Consider the following 18,822-nt stretch of genomic DNA (forward strand, 5'->3'; position numbering starts at 1 on the left):
TTTATTATCATTCTGCTCGGTGAAACGTACTTTAAATGCTAATATATTAGGAGGTGGTGGAACGTACGCTACATCGCAGGAATGAATTAATGGTAGAAAAAGAAGGGAAAAAAATTCATATGTGGCATGTGCCTATTTTCCACTGGGACCCTCAGTTATTCAACTCATACACGATAAAGTTCTTACACCGTCCAGTGTATACCATGAACTTTCCATAGATGACTCTGTTCTGCGATTTAATTCTAATTATCAACACATGTAGCCGAAATCAGTCATACCTCTGTTAAGAAACCTGCATGGGGATTAAACTTTGTTCTTATAGAATTACGAAAATTTGAAACATTTCAAGTTCTTCGAAATAAATCAGATATGCGCAATTTCTCGTGCTACTTCGTCGAAATTTAGTCAACAACGCATCTTGCTCAAAAAATATATCTACAGTTACTTGTTCGTTGTTGTTTTGTTGTGTTTTACATTACCATACGTGAAGAAATGAAGGAAATAAAAAGTGTAATTTAAATCATGTAGTTGACAGCTTTTTTTCAGAGCTGCAGAATTCTGGTCAATGTCCTCGGTGTGTAAGCGAAGGGTTACACATGCCGTAGTTTGATCGGTCGATTTAGGAAGACGAATGGAAGGGAAACTTGATGCCGCTCGTTCTCGTCGCCAGTACTGGCTTTTCATAATTGATCAACCGATCGATATACATTACCGTTCTGCTTCCAGGACTCGAAGCTGAGCTATACTACGTCAGGGAAGGAGTGGTTAACACATACGCGATGAACTTCGTTGTTCCTGTACCCGCAAGCATCGCAGACCTCGATTTCTCCTGGCAGAGCCTTGCTGGACACCCGGTACGTATGTCGGCAAATAATTACACCTGTAAAACCACCTATCGTTTCTATTTTTACGGGAATATCTGTGTCTATTCCGTCAAATTTTGTCGGAAGTTTCAAATGTATCAGCGTTTACTTTACTAATTAAAGGTGCATTGTAATTAACTCTTTCGCTGCGGCAGATTTTAATACCTAACTTGTGTGGTAGACGGTAAATTTTTAACCCCGGCGGAAAAATCTATTCTTTTTACCGTATTGCTTTAAAATCCGGTTTATTAAATTGATGTGGAAGTGCGTAATTACAAGTCAAGTTTTCTTATACAATAATTTTCCGTGCCTAAAGAGCACAAAGGAGTTATAAATCGATGTCATCGCCCAGTCTAATTATTATACACTTTTCGAAGTGTAGACAATATTTATTGCGTAACAAAAAACAATTATTATTTTAAAGTCATTTTCTATAGTTTCCTTTATTTCAACGATACCGTGGAAATAGTTGTACATATACACACCCGTCCCTCGAATTACACGGTTTTCAAATTTCGAAAAAAAAATAATTTGTATTTTATTTCGATTATGCATTTTTTTATGTATTTTGTTGTAACTCAACGACGGATTTAACCGTGAGAAATTAATTTTTTCCACAAGCAACGAAAAAACGAGCCCCAGCTTTCGAATGTTCTGACGAAGATTGAAGACAGTTTCTATTTTTTTACGTCTTTATTTTTACATTATTTTTGTATTTGTTAAAGAAAAGTTGTTTACGTTTATGTGTTTTTCCTTCTTGTAAATAAATAAATGAGTTGAAAGCATAAAAATTTTGCGTCTTTGAATACGTTTTGAATGTACTAGAGCATCAGCTTCGCGACTTGGCATTCAGTGGAACCAATCTCCATTTTTCCATAAAATCCTTGTCTCATTTTACACGGTTATTATGAACGTCTCTACGAATTTTCTTTATATTCTTTGATTCGATTTGCACGGCTTAAAATTTAGTTCGAATCCTTCCCTTTTATATGCGAGCTCTGTCTCGTTTCACACGATTTTGCGTGGAACGTATCTACCGTGTAATTCGAGGGACATGCGTACTATAGATGTGCTTACACGTATACCTAATGATACAGGAAATATCCTATAATCTTAAAGCACTCTACATTTTAAATGCTTCCCAAACTAACCTATTTCAAAGTTAATATTTCGTTCCCGAAGGAGTAACAAGGGTGGTATTTTCTTCTCTCACCCCTTCCTCTTCTCCCCGCATTATCCGCGTTCCTCTCGGTTTATTCTGCAAAAGAGATTCGTCCGTTCTGGATGCAGCTTATACCTGCCTTTCGGAGTACGCCGACTAGAGTCGCTTGTTCCGCACGTAGCCCCGGCGGAACAGAGGAAAAAGCTTACACCGGCAATTAGCGAGGTGCAACAATGCGGAACGGGGTAAACATGTGACCCAGCCGAAATGGTAACTCACGGGCTTGCTCGTTTACATTTCCGGGACCAGGAGCGGGGTAGTAACGGTTCGTCATAACCGTTCACAGAGGTTAGACGGGGGTGGACGGGGTGAGTTTGTCGAGCGGAGGGGTTATAGGAGGGCTGTATCAATACTCTATCAATATGAAATACAAACAGCCAGTATTCGAGGGGGAAGGACCGTTGATACAAACCGTGCGGTTCGGTTTTGCGTTCCCTACAGTCACCACGGAAACCGAACGAACGCGCCTCCCGTGTAACCCTCGAAACGAGCAGCACTTCCCCTAAGTAACTTCCCCTTCTTTTCCGTCGCTCTTGCCCTCCCTTTTGGCTAACTGGAACGCTAAACGTCAAGAAAATCGAGCCTACGTGCCTATCGTTACGCGCTTCGGTTGCCCCGTGAGTTCCGTATTAATTTCTGATGAGGGGCTGTTCAACTTTATTGTCGGACATAATTGTTGGTTCGGTATCTCGAATACCAAGTGCACAGGCAAATGGTTTTTGTTAATGATGATTGAATACGATGTTCTTTAGCCGCATGGAGCTGCATGTTTTGTAAAATACGTAATCAGACGAGGGAGAAAGGATCTGTTCGTTGGTGACACTTTTTTTCTGATACTTGCCTGCTACTTTTATTCTGAACACTATACTGTTTTATAGGCGAGCGTCTGGAGGTTAAGATTGAATTACTTTTCGATTGACTGGGTGACGCTATTTTTTTTTAAACTATTTATTCGATAGTTTACCATCGAGATAAAAGTAGAAATGTAGTTATCTGCCGAGTAGAGAGCTAGAGAATAGTAACAGATTAATTGTGAAGGAAAACTCACTGCTATTTTCAGTAGAATTAGTAAAAAAAATTATTTAAATTGGTCCCTATCAACCAGATGTCTTTTGAAGTGCATTTCAAATAAAATTGAAAGGAAATTTGAAACGAAATTTGGAGTTCAAAGGGTGATAATTAGCAAAGAAGTAAAGAAAAACAGGGAAGATGTTCACATATCTTCAGCGACTACATCTGTGAAAAAATCGTTATGGCCATACACTCCTTTTCACAGCATACAGCTTTCATTCGAAAAATTTTTCTCTTATTTTCATAATTCCAGAGATATCCAAGGTGGTCGTTCGTATTGGTCCACCCTGTATAATATTACCTGATAATCGTAAACAGGTAAAATACCGTTTCTTGTTCGCGTCTAACGACACCTTATTGGAATGACAATAATGTGCAAGGTTCCGTTAGATCCTCGAATTTCACGAAACGGGTAACCTGTGCACACGTATGCACCGTTTCGGTACCGCCTTATTGCCGCGGAAGTACTAGGACGAAGCCACCTTATCCCGTAGGAGCATTTTCCATCCCTTCGTCTCGTTATCTCTTGGATTTCTCCGTAGGTTCGTTAACCGCAAAATTTCACCATTCTGCTGGCTACAGAAACGCCGTTTTACCTTATCTTCTTTGCCTCGAGACAGTTCTCGTGCCTCTTTCGCTGATACCACGGACCCAGATAAGGAAAAATCGGAATTAACGCCACGAGCCAATTTCTATAATAGACGATTAAACCGCCAGAATTATCCGGGAAACGATTTCTTAAGGAAAGTGTTTGTGCTCCTAGAAGGAAAGATCTATATTAAGAGATTGTAGCACCGGAATATTTCTGTAATGTTATTTCAAAGAAAATCTTCATTTGTATTTATGTATTATTTCAAATACTCGTTGTTGTTATCTCTTTATGATCTTCTTATGAACGTTGGTATAGTAGAAATTGTAATTCTTATTAAATTTTAATTAAACGATGTCCTTTTAACAATACTTTTCGAAAAAAATTAGTTTACCCTTGTTCCCTATTTAGTTTTAACATGAATATTACTCGAAACAACGAACAATTGCAAACAATTCAGTAACATCGTCTTCAAACATGTTTTTCATCTTCTTACTTAGCAAACTATAACTTTCGTCCAATTTGTCTAATAATTTCATTCGTTTCAGTGTATTTAGCTAAAATGAAAGTTTTTAGGATTCTATCTTGACTTTAAACATACTGTACAAGAAAATTTCACATTTCGAACATTTTACTTTTCTCCCATTCTTTTTGTTTGGTAAAAATTCCGTAAGAGTAGAGCACCGTGGTTTCGCGAAAATCAGAATAGGTGGAAAGTGCCCTTCTACGGATCTGTAACTAGACCGAACAGTAAAAGGCAAAAAGAGAAACACTGGGAAATAATCATGAGAGATATCGGAATTTCCCGGCACGATGGAACGGGAAATTGCTCGCTCGATGAAACGAAACTCATTCGATTAAGATTTTCTAACATAGTTGGAACTTATCCGAACGTCACGCTGTGTTCATAGAGAATTGGCCAATCTCAATCACGCGTAATTCCGTCGTTATGTTTATGGAGACGATTGCTCGAATTCTGTTCTGTTTAACTTCGCGATAGGATTGTATCAGGAATTTCGAGAAAATTTCTCCCCTTTGCTCGGTGATCTGACTCATAGCCGCATTTGTCTCTGTCCTACGATCAAATGGCACGTCTCCAGGATTGGGTATCGTCTAATCTGATCCGATCTGGACCCGAAAATTCGATCGCTTCCTTCTGACTCACGACACTTTGTTTCTTTTATCTCGCGAACAATCGACCCCGATGCAAGTGCGCCGCGATTTAGTGGCCGAGCTTTGGTTCGCCGATCCTTATCTGACATCGGTAAAACTAATCCTCCGATTTTCTAGTCGTGCTTTCACCGTTAAAAACATAATCCACTGTCGTTAATATTTAGTTTATAGTAGAACGAAATCAGTGTATGTAATCCAGCTAATTCCAACTCGAAAGAATACTGTGTACAGTACTCTGTTCTTTTTTTATATCATGTTGGAAATTTGTTTTAATAAGCTTCGTTTCTTTTCGATTTATAATACGTAAATATAAAATTCCTGCCATTTGTTGTACGGTATAAATTAATAGTTAGGAAAAAGTACCTAATATAAATTATTAATCTAATCACAGGATGAAAATTAATTCTTGAAATATCGATAGTGTGCTTCTTTGTTTTTAAAAATTTTAAATTGTATTTAATATAATGCTCACTGTTAACAAATCTACGTAATACTTTTGCCAAGAAAGACATGCGTATATTGAACGAGTAACACAATCATTATAAAAAGTTTCCCAGTATAAGGCGAAAATCTAAGTATCTCCTTTGTTTTTAATGATATTAGAAATGTTTAAAGCACAATTTGTATGGTTTCACTCAATTTCTTAAAAATTACGCCAACGCATAGTTCTTCCGAACGCCACGTTTCAAAGCATCTTGATTTGTAACACTGGACGTTGTTCAGATGTCTTTTGGACATTTTTAGACTTCTACTCGACGTCTTTAACCCTTTGCGGTCCGAATAGTCCAGTTAGTCCGCACTCATTTGGTCACTCTCGGACAGTAACATGTAGTTTCCCTTTATTTCAATATTTCAGCGTAATATTAGTTAGAAAATACTAAGTTTCAGTATAATATTAATGAATAAAAAAATGGTTTGTTATCATTTATAATTTATCATTATATGATATCTGAAGGCAAAAATTCTTATGTCGAGTCTTATGTCATAAGACAGCAAAGTGTTAAGATGTCCACGAGACGTCTGTGTGCTATCTGGCAAATAAAAATTTTGTATTATGAGAAGAGGTGAATATCTTTAGGAAATAATTACCATATATTTGACAGAATTGAAGAGACGAAATATCCCTAAACATTGTAGACGTCTGAAAAGCATAACAAATCTCGGTATTCTGCTGAATGAAAGAACCAGAGAAAAGTCACAGTGAAAATACGTGTAGAACGATTAAGAGTCGAACTGAAGGGATTTGTCACACATTGAAACGTTTTGAATTGCGCGCTGCGTAGGGGGCGTGATGTGCGTAGTGCGTCCGGTAAGAATTAGAAGAACGGCGTACCGCGACGTGTATCGTAAAGCAGTGCATCGCCTCGATATAAGTAGAGTAATATGTAAAGTGTACAATCGACCATGTGAATAAACGTCTACACAAACGTCTAACACGGTTATGGACCCAGGTACGATTCAAAATGTGCAAAATAAATGAATTAGACGTGTACGAAATATTTACGATCATAAATATACGACAAGTGAGGTTAGGTGCGTACCGCCACGTGTATCGTAAAGCAGTGCATCGCCTCGATATAAGTAGAGTAATATGTAAAGTGTACAATCGTTCATGTGAATAAACGTCTATACAAAAATCTAACACGAACTACTAAGAAGGAAATGTGGATTTCGAACGACGAAATCCTTGATTAAGCTTCAGATTTCTGAAGCAGCGAATCGGCCTAGCCTGCTTTATTTTCTCTACTTCTTCCCGTCTACGACGTTCTTTTCTTTCTTTGTTTCTGATTCGCCGAGGCGAACGGAAAAGAAAGTTATTGGTCGTCACAGACGGAACTATAGAGTGGATGATTCACAAATCAAGTAAAAGTTAAGTAAAAGTTCGTCGCTACTTTTTTCCCCCGAGCCAGGACTTGAAATGGGGTCCGCTGCTCGTATATACCGACGCGTCGGGTCGTTTCACTCTAGAATTATGACGAGTTCTTCTCTTTCTTTCCCCTCTTTCCATTTGTCTATTACTCTCTTCATAGATTTCAAATATCTTTTTTCCTTCGTCTTTCGTCTCCTACCCTTGTCCACGCCGCTATCTTTTTTCATTTCGTCTTTAAATTGTACACTCTCGTCGTTCTTTAGCAGTGATCCGGGCTTTTTCTTATTATCGTTTCGATCCATATCTTCCATCTCGCTCCAGCATCGATTAGGTGGGATGAACGTAGGAACAGTCGAATAGGAGGGATGAACGTAGGAACAGTCGAACAGTGTGGCCGTCGTAGGGCGACAATTACTTGTAATACCGGCGACCTCTCGGGACTGGTGGGAACTCAATGGGGCGTTTGCACTTCTGGCGAAAAAAGGTTATTACTACGGCCTAAATCGACTACACCCCATTTTGTGGAACGATTCGACCTGACGCTCGTGTCTTATCGTAATTTCATGCGGTTGATGACACACTGGTGCTCGCTTTCGATACAAGCGGTCACTAATTCACATACGTATATTACATTAATGATAACGATAAATATGACGTACGTTATGTGAAAAGTATGCAATAATTGCAAATTTGTATCAATCTTTCTTGTTTCTCTAGTAAATAAGGAAAAACATACTGGGTGGTCTGAAAAAATTCAAAATGATTTAACCCTCATCCGGATAGTCTGTTTATGTAATGTAGACGGACATTCTGAGTTTGTTGGAATATATGAATTTGTTTTTATGATAAATTTTCGAAAATACTCAGAACTTTTTGAAAATTTATTTATTTACGATTAAATGAATTATATAGACATACACTACCGGCCAAAAGTTTGGAATCACTGTGCATTGCAAGTTACACAAAAATTCCCAGAAAAAAGTCATCACCTTTAAGAATTTTTTAACGAATTTTATATCATTCAAATCAATCGATATGAGATAAATTGCTATTTATCATATCAATATCAAGTCTATGAAAAATTAGTAGCAGATTCAGTACTGATAAAAATTGGTAGGTGATTCCAAACTTTTGGCCGGTAGTGTATGTATACAGGGTGAACCACAAGACGTGATCACCTTAAATTATTTTGTTATTAGTGGACTGATTCCATTTTTTTTTTTTTTCTTCAAAGAGGTCCCTTAATATGGCTATACTATACTTTTTATCAATTGTTTCTTTTTTTCGAAGTTTTTAAGATCACCTTCAGTTGTTTGTAGATAAATGGAGATCTATCATAGAAAGACATTGACCTCGAAAACTTGAAAAAGGAATAACTGATAAAAAGTATACTATGCTTGTCTTACGAGTCTTTTTGAACCATATTATTTGCGATATAAAAAAAATTTTGATCGATTCATTAATAAGAATAATTTAAGGTGATCACGTTACGCGGTTTATCTTGTATACATATGTAAATAAGTATTTACCTGGATGTTTCTGGAAAAATAGCTATCTGATGAACTTAAATAAAATTATTTAAATATGCTTTCCTTGCTTCCGAAAAATCTTTAACACTTTCCCCTTACAGGACTATAATTCAGTTAACACAATGGAAGAATTCATAAAAGGAATTTTCGATTTCTTAAGTACTGTACAAAATATTTGTTAAAAAACCAGGCGTGTGAGTTCATTGGACTAAGAGTTAAATGTAACAATTTAGCTATTAAATTGAAACACAAAACTAACAGAGATTGAAGAAGATAAGAGTGTGGACAATTGTTATATTCTAACTTGCCATTTCGAATAAACTTTCGTAATTTAGTATAATTAAGAACTAATACTTGTACGCCCTCTTTCACGGTTCAGGTTCAGAAGGAACGACTACAAAGGGAGAATATGCTGTGAAAATGGACCCATTATTTTTGTACATTTTTTCTCTAATGGATCGGCTGAAATACTTTAACCGAACGGCATTGAGAGTTCTAAAGTCCAAAGTATAGTCTGAGAGAAGTCTGAAATCGATAATTTTGTCGAAGAATTTTAACTGTACCAAATCATATAGATTTGTATTAATTTTTAAAACTAAAATTTACTAATTAATGACGTCAAAAATCAAATTGTCCAATTCATAACTAACGTTTGGAACATATAATTAATATTATTACAATACGTCGTGGAATTACAACTCGCAGTGTTCACAATTGGAAGTTTATTAAACACTGGGTCATTTGAAAAAGAGATCAAATAATTTAGATATATATAGTGCTTTTAAAAAATCCAATCACTCTATATATGTAAAAATTTTGATTCAGCACAGATGTAGAGTTTTTCTTGAAATTCCAGTTCAATTTTGCTGTTTAACAAATTGAACTTTTCACGATTCACTTCATTTCACAAAGTTGATTCATGAAATACAAAAACTTAAAATACGTCAACTTTAAGAAGATATTAATCTGTAATACCTATAATTTCAATTCTTCAAACGTATCAGTTTTACGTATTTTATTTATATTCCATTTACTCAAACGAATTTGACCGTTACGAAACATTAATTAAAAAACTAAAAACGCAAACGTATTTACAAAATTCTGTTAGTCGGTATTGCGAGCAATTTTTGTCCCTGGCAACGTTCCCGTCACTAATACTATTATCTTCATTAAACGGTCGCATTAATTGGAAAATGTAAGGCTCAAAGCGATATTACGAATGATTTAATCGAATGCGATCCATGTCGTTTGGCGACTAATTAAATGAACGAAACAAGCTGAATCCGTTCGTGTCCCAACCCACACACCGTTCACAAGTGTAAATAAATTCTGCAACAACGATAAAATAACTTCGCTGTTACAATTCATCGTATATTCCGTCATAAATCGTTGGAGAAGCGTCGGGAATAGAGCTATGATTCTCTCGATCGAAAATAACAACTTGTCAAATCAACTTATCCGAAGCTGGTAGGGTTCCTGCTGTTCCAACAAACACCGCATAAAGTCCACTCAAATCCTCGTTATCAGACGTGCGTTCATTTTTCATTTTAATCACTAGCTATCATACAGTGAGCTCGCTTACGCGACCGGCCGTTAATTACTTAAATTGAGACCGCATACAATTTATTACGTCACGCGATAGGTATTCAGGGAAATGTGGCCGCACGTGGGCATGGACGATATAATGCACGGCGCGTGTGTGTATACGCACGAATCGTAGCCTTCCGCCTACTGTCGGCGAGCGCCGCGTCCTCCAGACACGAGCGAGATGATGGCAATTTCGAATTAATTGCAAATTCATGGAGATCACGACCGGTCACGGTGCCGCGATGTGATTAATGTCCACCCTGTAGTTAATCCAAAAACCGATCACACCCCTTCTCCACTGTCGCCAAGCCCCTCTGCATCTCGTCTTACTGCCCTCTCTCTTTGCTATAGCAAGGGCCAAATGTCTTGCCCAGTCAAGGCCATCTCCCCCGTCACTCCCTCCACATCGACGGCGCATGCGCGTTTCTGTTTTTCTAACGCGATCTTTGTTTCACTTCTGACGGCAATATGCTTTCTCCGTCTCGTGTCTTATCAAGGTTCTCCTCTTTCACCTGCTCTTTTGGCAATAGGTTTTCTCTAGATAGACGTAAATAGAAAACATCTTTGAAAACAAAATTGAAAACATCTTTACGTCGATTGTTGTGAACAAAATTTATTCTTTACGATAGTGTTTCTGAGAATTGATGCTAACAGTAGATAAGATTCACGCAATGAAAACATCTCAGTTCCTTTCGTGCCGTTATTCGAGACACGACATAAATCGGATCAGCTTTGTAGCAATCAATTTAAACATTCCGGTTAGCGAAAGTGAGACGTGTGACAATTTTTCAGGGTGATTTAAAACGGGTTGTTATTAAATTCAGTCCGATTTATGTCGTGTTTGAACTCATTTTCATCGGGAGAACCTCACTAATTCACTGATACTATTTTCATGAAGATAGGATGAAAATTGTAGAAATTGAAATTTTTGTCATTGGGTGATTCATCGTAACGCGGGATGCCTTTCAAGTGCAGCTACTTGCTTACTCTCACCTAAATCTATTCACGTGCAGTTCGTTTACGGACGTTTGGGTAGGTGTTTGTGTATTTGTCGCAGTACAGGGCGGGGCGGAAATAGTAGTACAACCGGAAAAGGGGTGATTCTACGTGAAAAATTTAGTCGAAATTTTTTCATGCAGGGCTTTGTTTTCGAAAAAAACACTTTTGAAAATTGGTGACATACGCAAACGACTGATTTTGAGCAGGACTTCGTTACCGCGTCATTCCGTTGTCGATTGTTTCTGTCTGTGCATAGGTGAATAGGTTTTTGCAGATTGTTCATTTTTTAAATTTTTCATTGTGTTACAAGCAGGGGCGGACTGGGACTTAAGTTTTTAGCAGGAGATTATCGACATACCGACCCTCTTCTAGCGAATAAATTTAATTAATAAGAAAAACATTTCTCACTATTTATGACAGTTAGAAAGAATTTACTCTAATTTAAAGTAAATGTAAGTAAAAAATTCAAGACCAATTTTCTATACATTGTTTTTGGTACAAATATTAAATTCTACACAGAGCGGTCTCAAATCACTGCCAGCCCACCGGGAATTTTCCCAAACTCCCGATGACTAGTCCTCCCCTGATTACAAGTACTGTTGAAACCGTCGCTTCGTCCCCGTTGCTGCATACGTATAATTTTCAAACTCGATTTGCTCGAAAACGGAGCCTCGTATGAAAATATTTCATTCTTTTGTTTCGACTTACTTTTTCACGTAGAATCAGCCCCTTTGCGGTTGTACTACTATTTCCGCCCCACTCTGTATACAAGCGTAGTGTAACCCTTGTGTGGGTAACCAAAATGTTTCGAACTTTAATATTTAAAATTGTCTGCATAAATTTTTACTTTGAAAATGTTCAAAAAATGGGGAATCGGAGCGATTTTACTATACTTTCACTAAAACCCCAAAAAGGGTTAAAGGAAAATATAGAAATGGATATTTGGATACTCTGTTAACTACACAAGGATTAAAGACACCATGGAAAGATTCTATAAGACGACTGCTGAACAGTAAGAGTGGAACCGAAATGAGGTGGGGGAGAAAATCACGTGACTGGCCAATACATTTGGCCCCGACTATAGCCTTCCTCTTCAACACGCGCTGCACCGCTTCCGTGTGTTAAATCCTGTGGGATAACAGCCGTGCGTTTCGGATAACAAGGAATATCACCCACGGGGACACCCGATACCAACGGCCTACACGTCGCCTAGCACCGTGACAAACGCACCCACCGCGGATTATACGGCATAATCGCTCGAAACCCGACCATCCGGCCGACGCGACCGTCCGATACGACGGATGAACAGACGCGGCGCGTTGTATGTAATTTCGACGGCATAGTTGAGAAACTTTGGAACCCCAATGTTCGCAATTGACGAGTCGGGATCGAGAAATCAGGATGGATTTCAGCCCTTTTCACTTCGCGTAATTCTTCCATGGATACATCGTCGATTGGAGATAATTAAATAAAGAAGATTTGTTTATACATTGTTGATACAAATCATTAACAAAAAGGTGAAATTTGTAATAGGTCGTTAAACGATGTTTAAACGACGCATTCTTTCCATCCCGAATGAATGTAGCAGATATATGTAAAAACGAAAATTGCTTTCTAAAATTCATGAAATGCTTTGATTCTGGTAAACTGTACACTTCAACTGTGCGTATAAATTTCTCGTGAAAGATGAACGAATATACCGCTCTTTTCAGCTGGTTAAGGTGGCGTAACCCCTTAATGTCGAGATCAATAAGCAGTAACGAAAGTTGCAGGACCCTGCCGGACAAAGTTAAAACGGTATATCAAAGTACTCGGAAGCAATGTTTCAAGTTGGTCGGCAGAAATCGGTGGAGAAGAATTACGCAAATCGGGAAAAACTTTCGATTTGGCGACAGTGTAATGCACGTGCCGTTACCACCAGTGATACCGTCGTAACTTAACTTTTCATGTACTTGGGCGGAGAGTTCCGAAACTTAAACGCTCGCTCGGCAAAACCGTAAGACTCAAACGTGGATCGCGTTCAAACTGGAAATTTTGTGTATACTGTATAATGCGATCTTATTATGTTAAGATATACAGTAGGCTGCGACGGTCCCGGAGGGTGAATGTATAATACAATCGCTGATCGGGAGTTTTGTAGACAGTTCGATTCTCAATCTCAGGGCAAATGGGAAACGACGGCTGCTACGCGGCATTTGTCCACGCGATCAACAATAATAAGGAACCACTTACTCTCCCGGTTTGTTTGCACTCTATCTCCTCTATAGATAGAAAGAGTTGAAGACTGGTACGTCATTTTGACGTATACCTATAGTAATTTTGTTATTTCACGTAATGGATTTGGACTGAGATTGGTCGCCACTCAATTTTGTATTAGTTCAAGTAATAAGCGAAAACATTACTTACAAAAGTTGTACGGTCGTGAAAAAGATATAACTCACAGGAAATAGTTTTCTTACAGATGGAGGCGTAGGAGATATATGAGGGTTAATGTTAGATGTCATTCAGATGTATTAAATCAGATAGAATAACGAATACTGAGTATAAAGTACATATACAGTAAATTTTCTACAAGTGTCAGTCAGTTTGGATTCTACAAGTGTCAGTATAGATGGTCCTACGCCTATGTTATCCTCGCTCGCTGTCAGTCAAGCGTGTAACGCTACACCACTCGGTTTCTTTTACGAGATTTCGCGGCTCGACAATTCATAATAGAAAAATATAATTTCTTTAATTTTACTTTTTTCATCTGAAATTTTTTTTAACATGTCGGTGAGATTTTTCTGATGAAAATGATATCAAACACGATATAATTTGAACAACATTTACTTATTAACATGTTCACTGTCTGACAGATCCCGGGTTCGAATCCCGTTTGGGTCCACCAAAATTTTTCCGTCGGTTCCTACATTATTATAACAACGAATGATGTGTACTATTCGAGTAGTTCGTGAAATGTTCAGAGTTTAGAGTGTCGCTGGTTTGTTACGTTCACAGTAATGTTCAGAATGATAGTACAGAATAGTGTTGTTGTCTCGTGTGTCCCGGTCCTGTTTATTTACGTTCGTCCGTCAATAGGAGTGTCCTAAGGAATATGGAAAAAACGTGGGAAATTAGTCCTGTCGAATGGGAAGGATAAGAAAATTCAGGGGTATCTGAGTCCTTTTTTTTTATACGTGGGAGAAATCCTCATGGATGCCTTCCGGGGGAGGGAGACGGATTAGTGCCAGACTCTTACCGGTTAAAACCCCCACGGTGGTCCTTCCTCGGCGTTGTGGGGTGTGCCCGGGATCTCGTAACGAAGGTAACCGGACCCACCCCACGCTTGGCCCCTCCCTCAGATGTTCGGGGAGGGAGGGGCGCCGTCCCGGAGGCGGTCGAAGGGACCCCCTTTCCCCCACCGCGGACCGCGTGCAATGGCCATCGACCTGGCTGAGCCTGCGGCCCCGGCGACTCACACAAGTACTTGGGGCATGCCCCGCCCCCAAATAAGGGGGTGGGGCCTCCCCGTGTGGGTCGCCACCTCCGCGGGACCCGGCGGGAGGACGACTCCTCCCTCGGGCCCGCGTACTCGGGTACCTCGGGGTCGTAAAATCCCGTACCGCAGTCAACCCGAAGGTCGACCGCGGCCCCTGAGGGAGGGTATCTGAGTCCTGGCGTTCACGCCTTGTCATGTCGTTGGTACGTAAAGTGCGAGTAACTGTACATCAGTGGCCATGTATTGGTCGAGGGAAAACCCGGAAAGTACGTTGCGTCCTGGTCGTCTATTGTAGTGTATGCGTTCGTTCGCCCTTTGTCAGAAGAAGCTTAGGAGAGGTCAAACGCTTAAAAACCCATTAAGTGTTAGGCGTTTCTCCTGGTTGTAAAGTTAAATACATGCAAGGGAAATAAAATGTTGGAATCTCAAAAATAGCAAATTAGTCGACCGTATCATACACTTAGGACAATCTGTTGTCCTAACACTATTCATCCTACTATTTTCATCATGAAATACAGAGAAAGAGGAATATATGTCTGACTATTCCTAAATGTAATCTTTATTCAGACTTACTCTTTGTTCAGATTTACTCTTCCCTTTCAAAATTGAAAACCAAATTTCTTGTATGTTATAAAATAAGCATAAAAATAAAACAGTTTCGTCGTACTCCATGTTCTTACATTTGTCTAAGAATCTTATGATGAACATATTACTATTAATTTTATTAGAAACCTAATAATATTAACAATTAACAATGTGTTTGACGTATCAATTTTTGCAAAACTAGAAACGTCATTCTTTCAAAAACGTAATGAAGTAAATTGGAAAGATAACCAATTTTTATTCAAAATTACAAAAACCTTTATCTACATACGAGAAGAATATAAAAATGAGCCGCAGTCTGTTAAATTCTCTACGCAATCAACGAATCAAATTCCACAATAAAATTCGAATATTCCTCGAAAATTAAACAGGACGAGAAAAAAAAGATTTCAAGTGGGTACGATGAAAATCGCAAGCGAAGTATTAAAATAAATTTCACACGGAAATTACGGCTGAGTGGCTAGTCCGGCAGAACAAGTTGAAGCCATTTTCTCCTTTTTTTCAACTTCCCTTCTCTCCCCAAAAAACTTGGTCTTGCACGCAATTTTTTCAGTGGCTGTGTTACTAATAGCTTGATCGCCAGGTACATGGCGTTGACGTTTTAATAATTTCATTCGCCACATCAAAAGCCCCATTTTCCCACCGCTGAATCTGCCCCTCCTCCGCCGGCTCCTTTCTCGCGCTGGTGTACGTATTGAATTTGAAGTTGCGGAATTGCGTGCACCCCACGCGAGAAACAGCGAGCAATTTAATTCCGAACCGATTCTTCGGAAGGCTCGTTAATTCCCGCGGGGATAAGAACCGCTGGAGGAGAAGAGGAGCTCGCGAAACATCGATTCCACACGAAGAGTTTGTAATTGAGCCGCGTGACAACGTTGACGGACAAGCGAGTAATGGTGAATAAATGCCATGGTGACGGGAATACACTTCCATAAGACTCATTACCGTCGAGACGCCAATGAAAAACCAAGTGGATGTTTACAAAACGTTTACCATTCTTCGTTAAATAGGCCGGAATCTTCCCTAAAGATTAATTCCCACTTTCTTCTTCTTCTTCTTCTTCTTCGTCTTTCTCTTTTCGCGTCCTTTCTGTTTTCTTCTCCATTCTTCTGATAAATACCACTCGAACGTTTTCCTTTCATTTAATTGTCGAGCCTGGTGAATTCATAATTAAGATACCCGCGAAACCACTGAGAATATACTTATTATAATTTGAAGTTTAATTAGACAGTCGTTAAGATCGCATAAATTCTTTTGAGGATTCGTTGATGATTATTGTACGCACTAATTAATGCGACTATCGACAATGATATATTCTTCAGAATTTGACAATATAGGCTACATGTTGCCTAAGAATTTCAGTGAAAGCAAATTCGTGACACTGTTAGGCATTATTAATTGGAATATTAAACTTTGTTTTTATAAGCGTGCTCAATTTATTACACGAAAATACAGCAGTTTTATAATAGAACATAAAGCTTTATCGAAGTACCTATTTTATTTATGAAACATGCTAGGCTTTTAATATTTCATTGGTCCACTTTTATGCGTTATAATTTCATTTGAACCGTTTAACATGCTCTCAATCAATTTACGTGTCACATTTGTTCCGATGTTATTCCAAACTTCAATAATTATTGTTTTCAGTATTACTTCCTCAGAAATTTCATATTGTCGTAATCTTTTATCCATTTCTCTTAAGACGTGGGCTATAGGGTGTCTCGCCTAAACGAAGCCACCTAAATATCTGCTTCAGTTGTGACGATACAAAAAATATTTCCCAAAGTTATTATTGCGGAATTTTGTTGATTACTTTTTATTCGATAAATTAAAAGCACCCCACGTGTCACCGGTTCACTATTATTGTTTTTTATTTGTAACAAGAAAATGTAATTCGCTCTTTCGATGCTCACGGTTCGCTGGTCAATCACACACGCTTCCATACTCTTCTTCTTTTTTCTCGAACACACCCATCCACACACTCGCTCCATTTCACTGGAAAAGGACGAGACGTCGCAATCGGCTTGGCAACCCATGTTATCGCTTAAACATAAACAAACGTGCCACGCACGATCGTCTTTCATTCCTTCTTCCTTTCCATGCCATTCACACCAACTCTCTCCATTTCTCCATCTCTCCCCACAGTCACTCTTTCATACCAAAAACCCCACATTATTTTCGGAGTTTTCAACGTTACCCGATACACGCTATCTGTACACAGGTAAAGTAAAAAGAGATTTTCCAATAAACAAATCACACGATACACTAATACACTCATCCCTCTATTTACGCGGTCAGATATGTTCAGTTTTCTATAAACTTTCATTTATTACATATCAGAGAGACGCAAATTCTTACTTGAACGTACTAATTACATAACTCTGACCTTTTTTGGTTATTTTTAACCTCTTGCCCTACGATTTAAGTTTTACAGATTCTGACATCGAATAAAACTTAGTTTATGTCAGAAAATTACTCCGACTAAGGTGGGCGTAAAATTCAGTAAAAGTATCTACGTTTTCCGCAACAATATATTTCACTCAGAATCTCTGTCTACGTTAATCGGACGTCGCTTGCAAAGGTGTACGTTGAAGGTCTCGGGAATAGTGCATACGCGTCGTCCTGCCAATCCCTGTCCTCCCCCACGCGAACAGGCCCAGGGAAAGGCCCAAAGGGGCGGAGTCACCCCCACCGAGCGCGCTGGGCCTGGCTTCAAGGTGCTCGCTTCACCGTCTTCGGGACGGATTTCCTCACATTTGGTTTTCTGAAATATCATTATTTTTTTTACTTTTTTACTTTTTTTACACGTACTTAGGCCTGGCGACTCTTGGCCCTCGAGGACAAGAGTATTGCCTCGACTTTTTCAGGGAAAAGGGTCTACTTAAGGGAGCCCCGAAAAAGGCACGAGGCTTTTGGTCGTAGAGTTCCTTTCTACGCGCGTCGTATCGCCTTACATCTAAAATTAGTTTAAGTATTATTGGTTGAATAAATATATTTTTGTTACCCACTTTGCGAGTAATCATTTGCACCACGTCACTTCCAGAAACCTATGCGATTTAAATGTTTTTATAACTTATATCTGTTTTTCTTACCATGTTTTCATTTTTCATACAAGCAGACTCTATTTACGCGATTTTTATCCGCGTAACAAAAATCAACGCGGAACGGTCAATCCGCGTAAATGGAGGGATGGGTGTACTGTAGTATACTTAATTTGCAACATTGTTTGAACTGTCAGATAAAAGTAGCGAGAACACACGAAATGTCTATTTACAGATCGAATACCAGGAAGAATCCATTGTTATTGCCTTTCGTTCCGTCCTCTTTGCAAATTTTTTCTGCCCTAGGGATTTAATGGTGTAGCTTCCCTATAGAAAACTCTCAGATTCCATCGTTAATTTTCCTAAGGGTACAGCAGAGGAGGAAGAAAAGCGGGGGATGAGAACAGGTGAGTGGATGAGTGGAGTTATAGTGAAGATAGCAGCGTTGGCGATGGTGGCATTGACCGATCATCTCATCTCGGTGTAGAAAGTTAGATGAGGAAATTTGTCGTTACGATAGGTTCACTCATAGTTTGCAAACTCCGAGAAAAGCCGGCACACACCCTCTTCGGTGTTTAAAGAAAAGGAGCCTCTTCGCCTCGAAGCGTTTCTAAAGAGCGTTTTGTAATTTCGGGGATAGATTCGATGCTGGAAAGTGAACGAGCGTTATCCATAACTGTATAAAGAAAATCTTTTCCTTTACGAGGTGTATAAACATCTACGAAAGTTGCGAAGTTAGAACAAGTTGTGGTCAATGTTGGTGAAACTGATTCGTTTATTAGGTATAATATGACTAT

General features: G+C 38.8%; 1 protein-coding gene across 1 annotated transcript in view; it reads left to right on the plus strand.

Moving 5' to 3' along the window:
* The first annotated feature begins 764 nt into the window (after positions 1 to 764).
* The window catches only part of LOC108576843 (tyrosine-protein kinase Dnt-like), a 105,019-nt gene continuing 86,961 nt past the window's right edge, over positions 765 to 18,822 (plus strand). The window contains exon 1 of the mRNA XM_017939906.1: positions 765 to 854. Coding sequence (XP_017795395.1) covers positions 780 to 854 — 75 coding nt within the window. The 5' untranslated portion in view covers positions 765 to 779. The remainder of the gene's footprint in view (positions 855 to 18,822) is intronic.

The sequence above is a fragment of the Habropoda laboriosa genome, unplaced genomic scaffold (genome assembly GCF_001263275.1).
Source record: "Habropoda laboriosa isolate 0110345459 unplaced genomic scaffold, ASM126327v1 scaffold529, whole genome shotgun sequence".
NCBI classification, from domain to species: Eukaryota; Metazoa; Arthropoda; class Insecta; order Hymenoptera; family Apidae; genus Habropoda; species Habropoda laboriosa.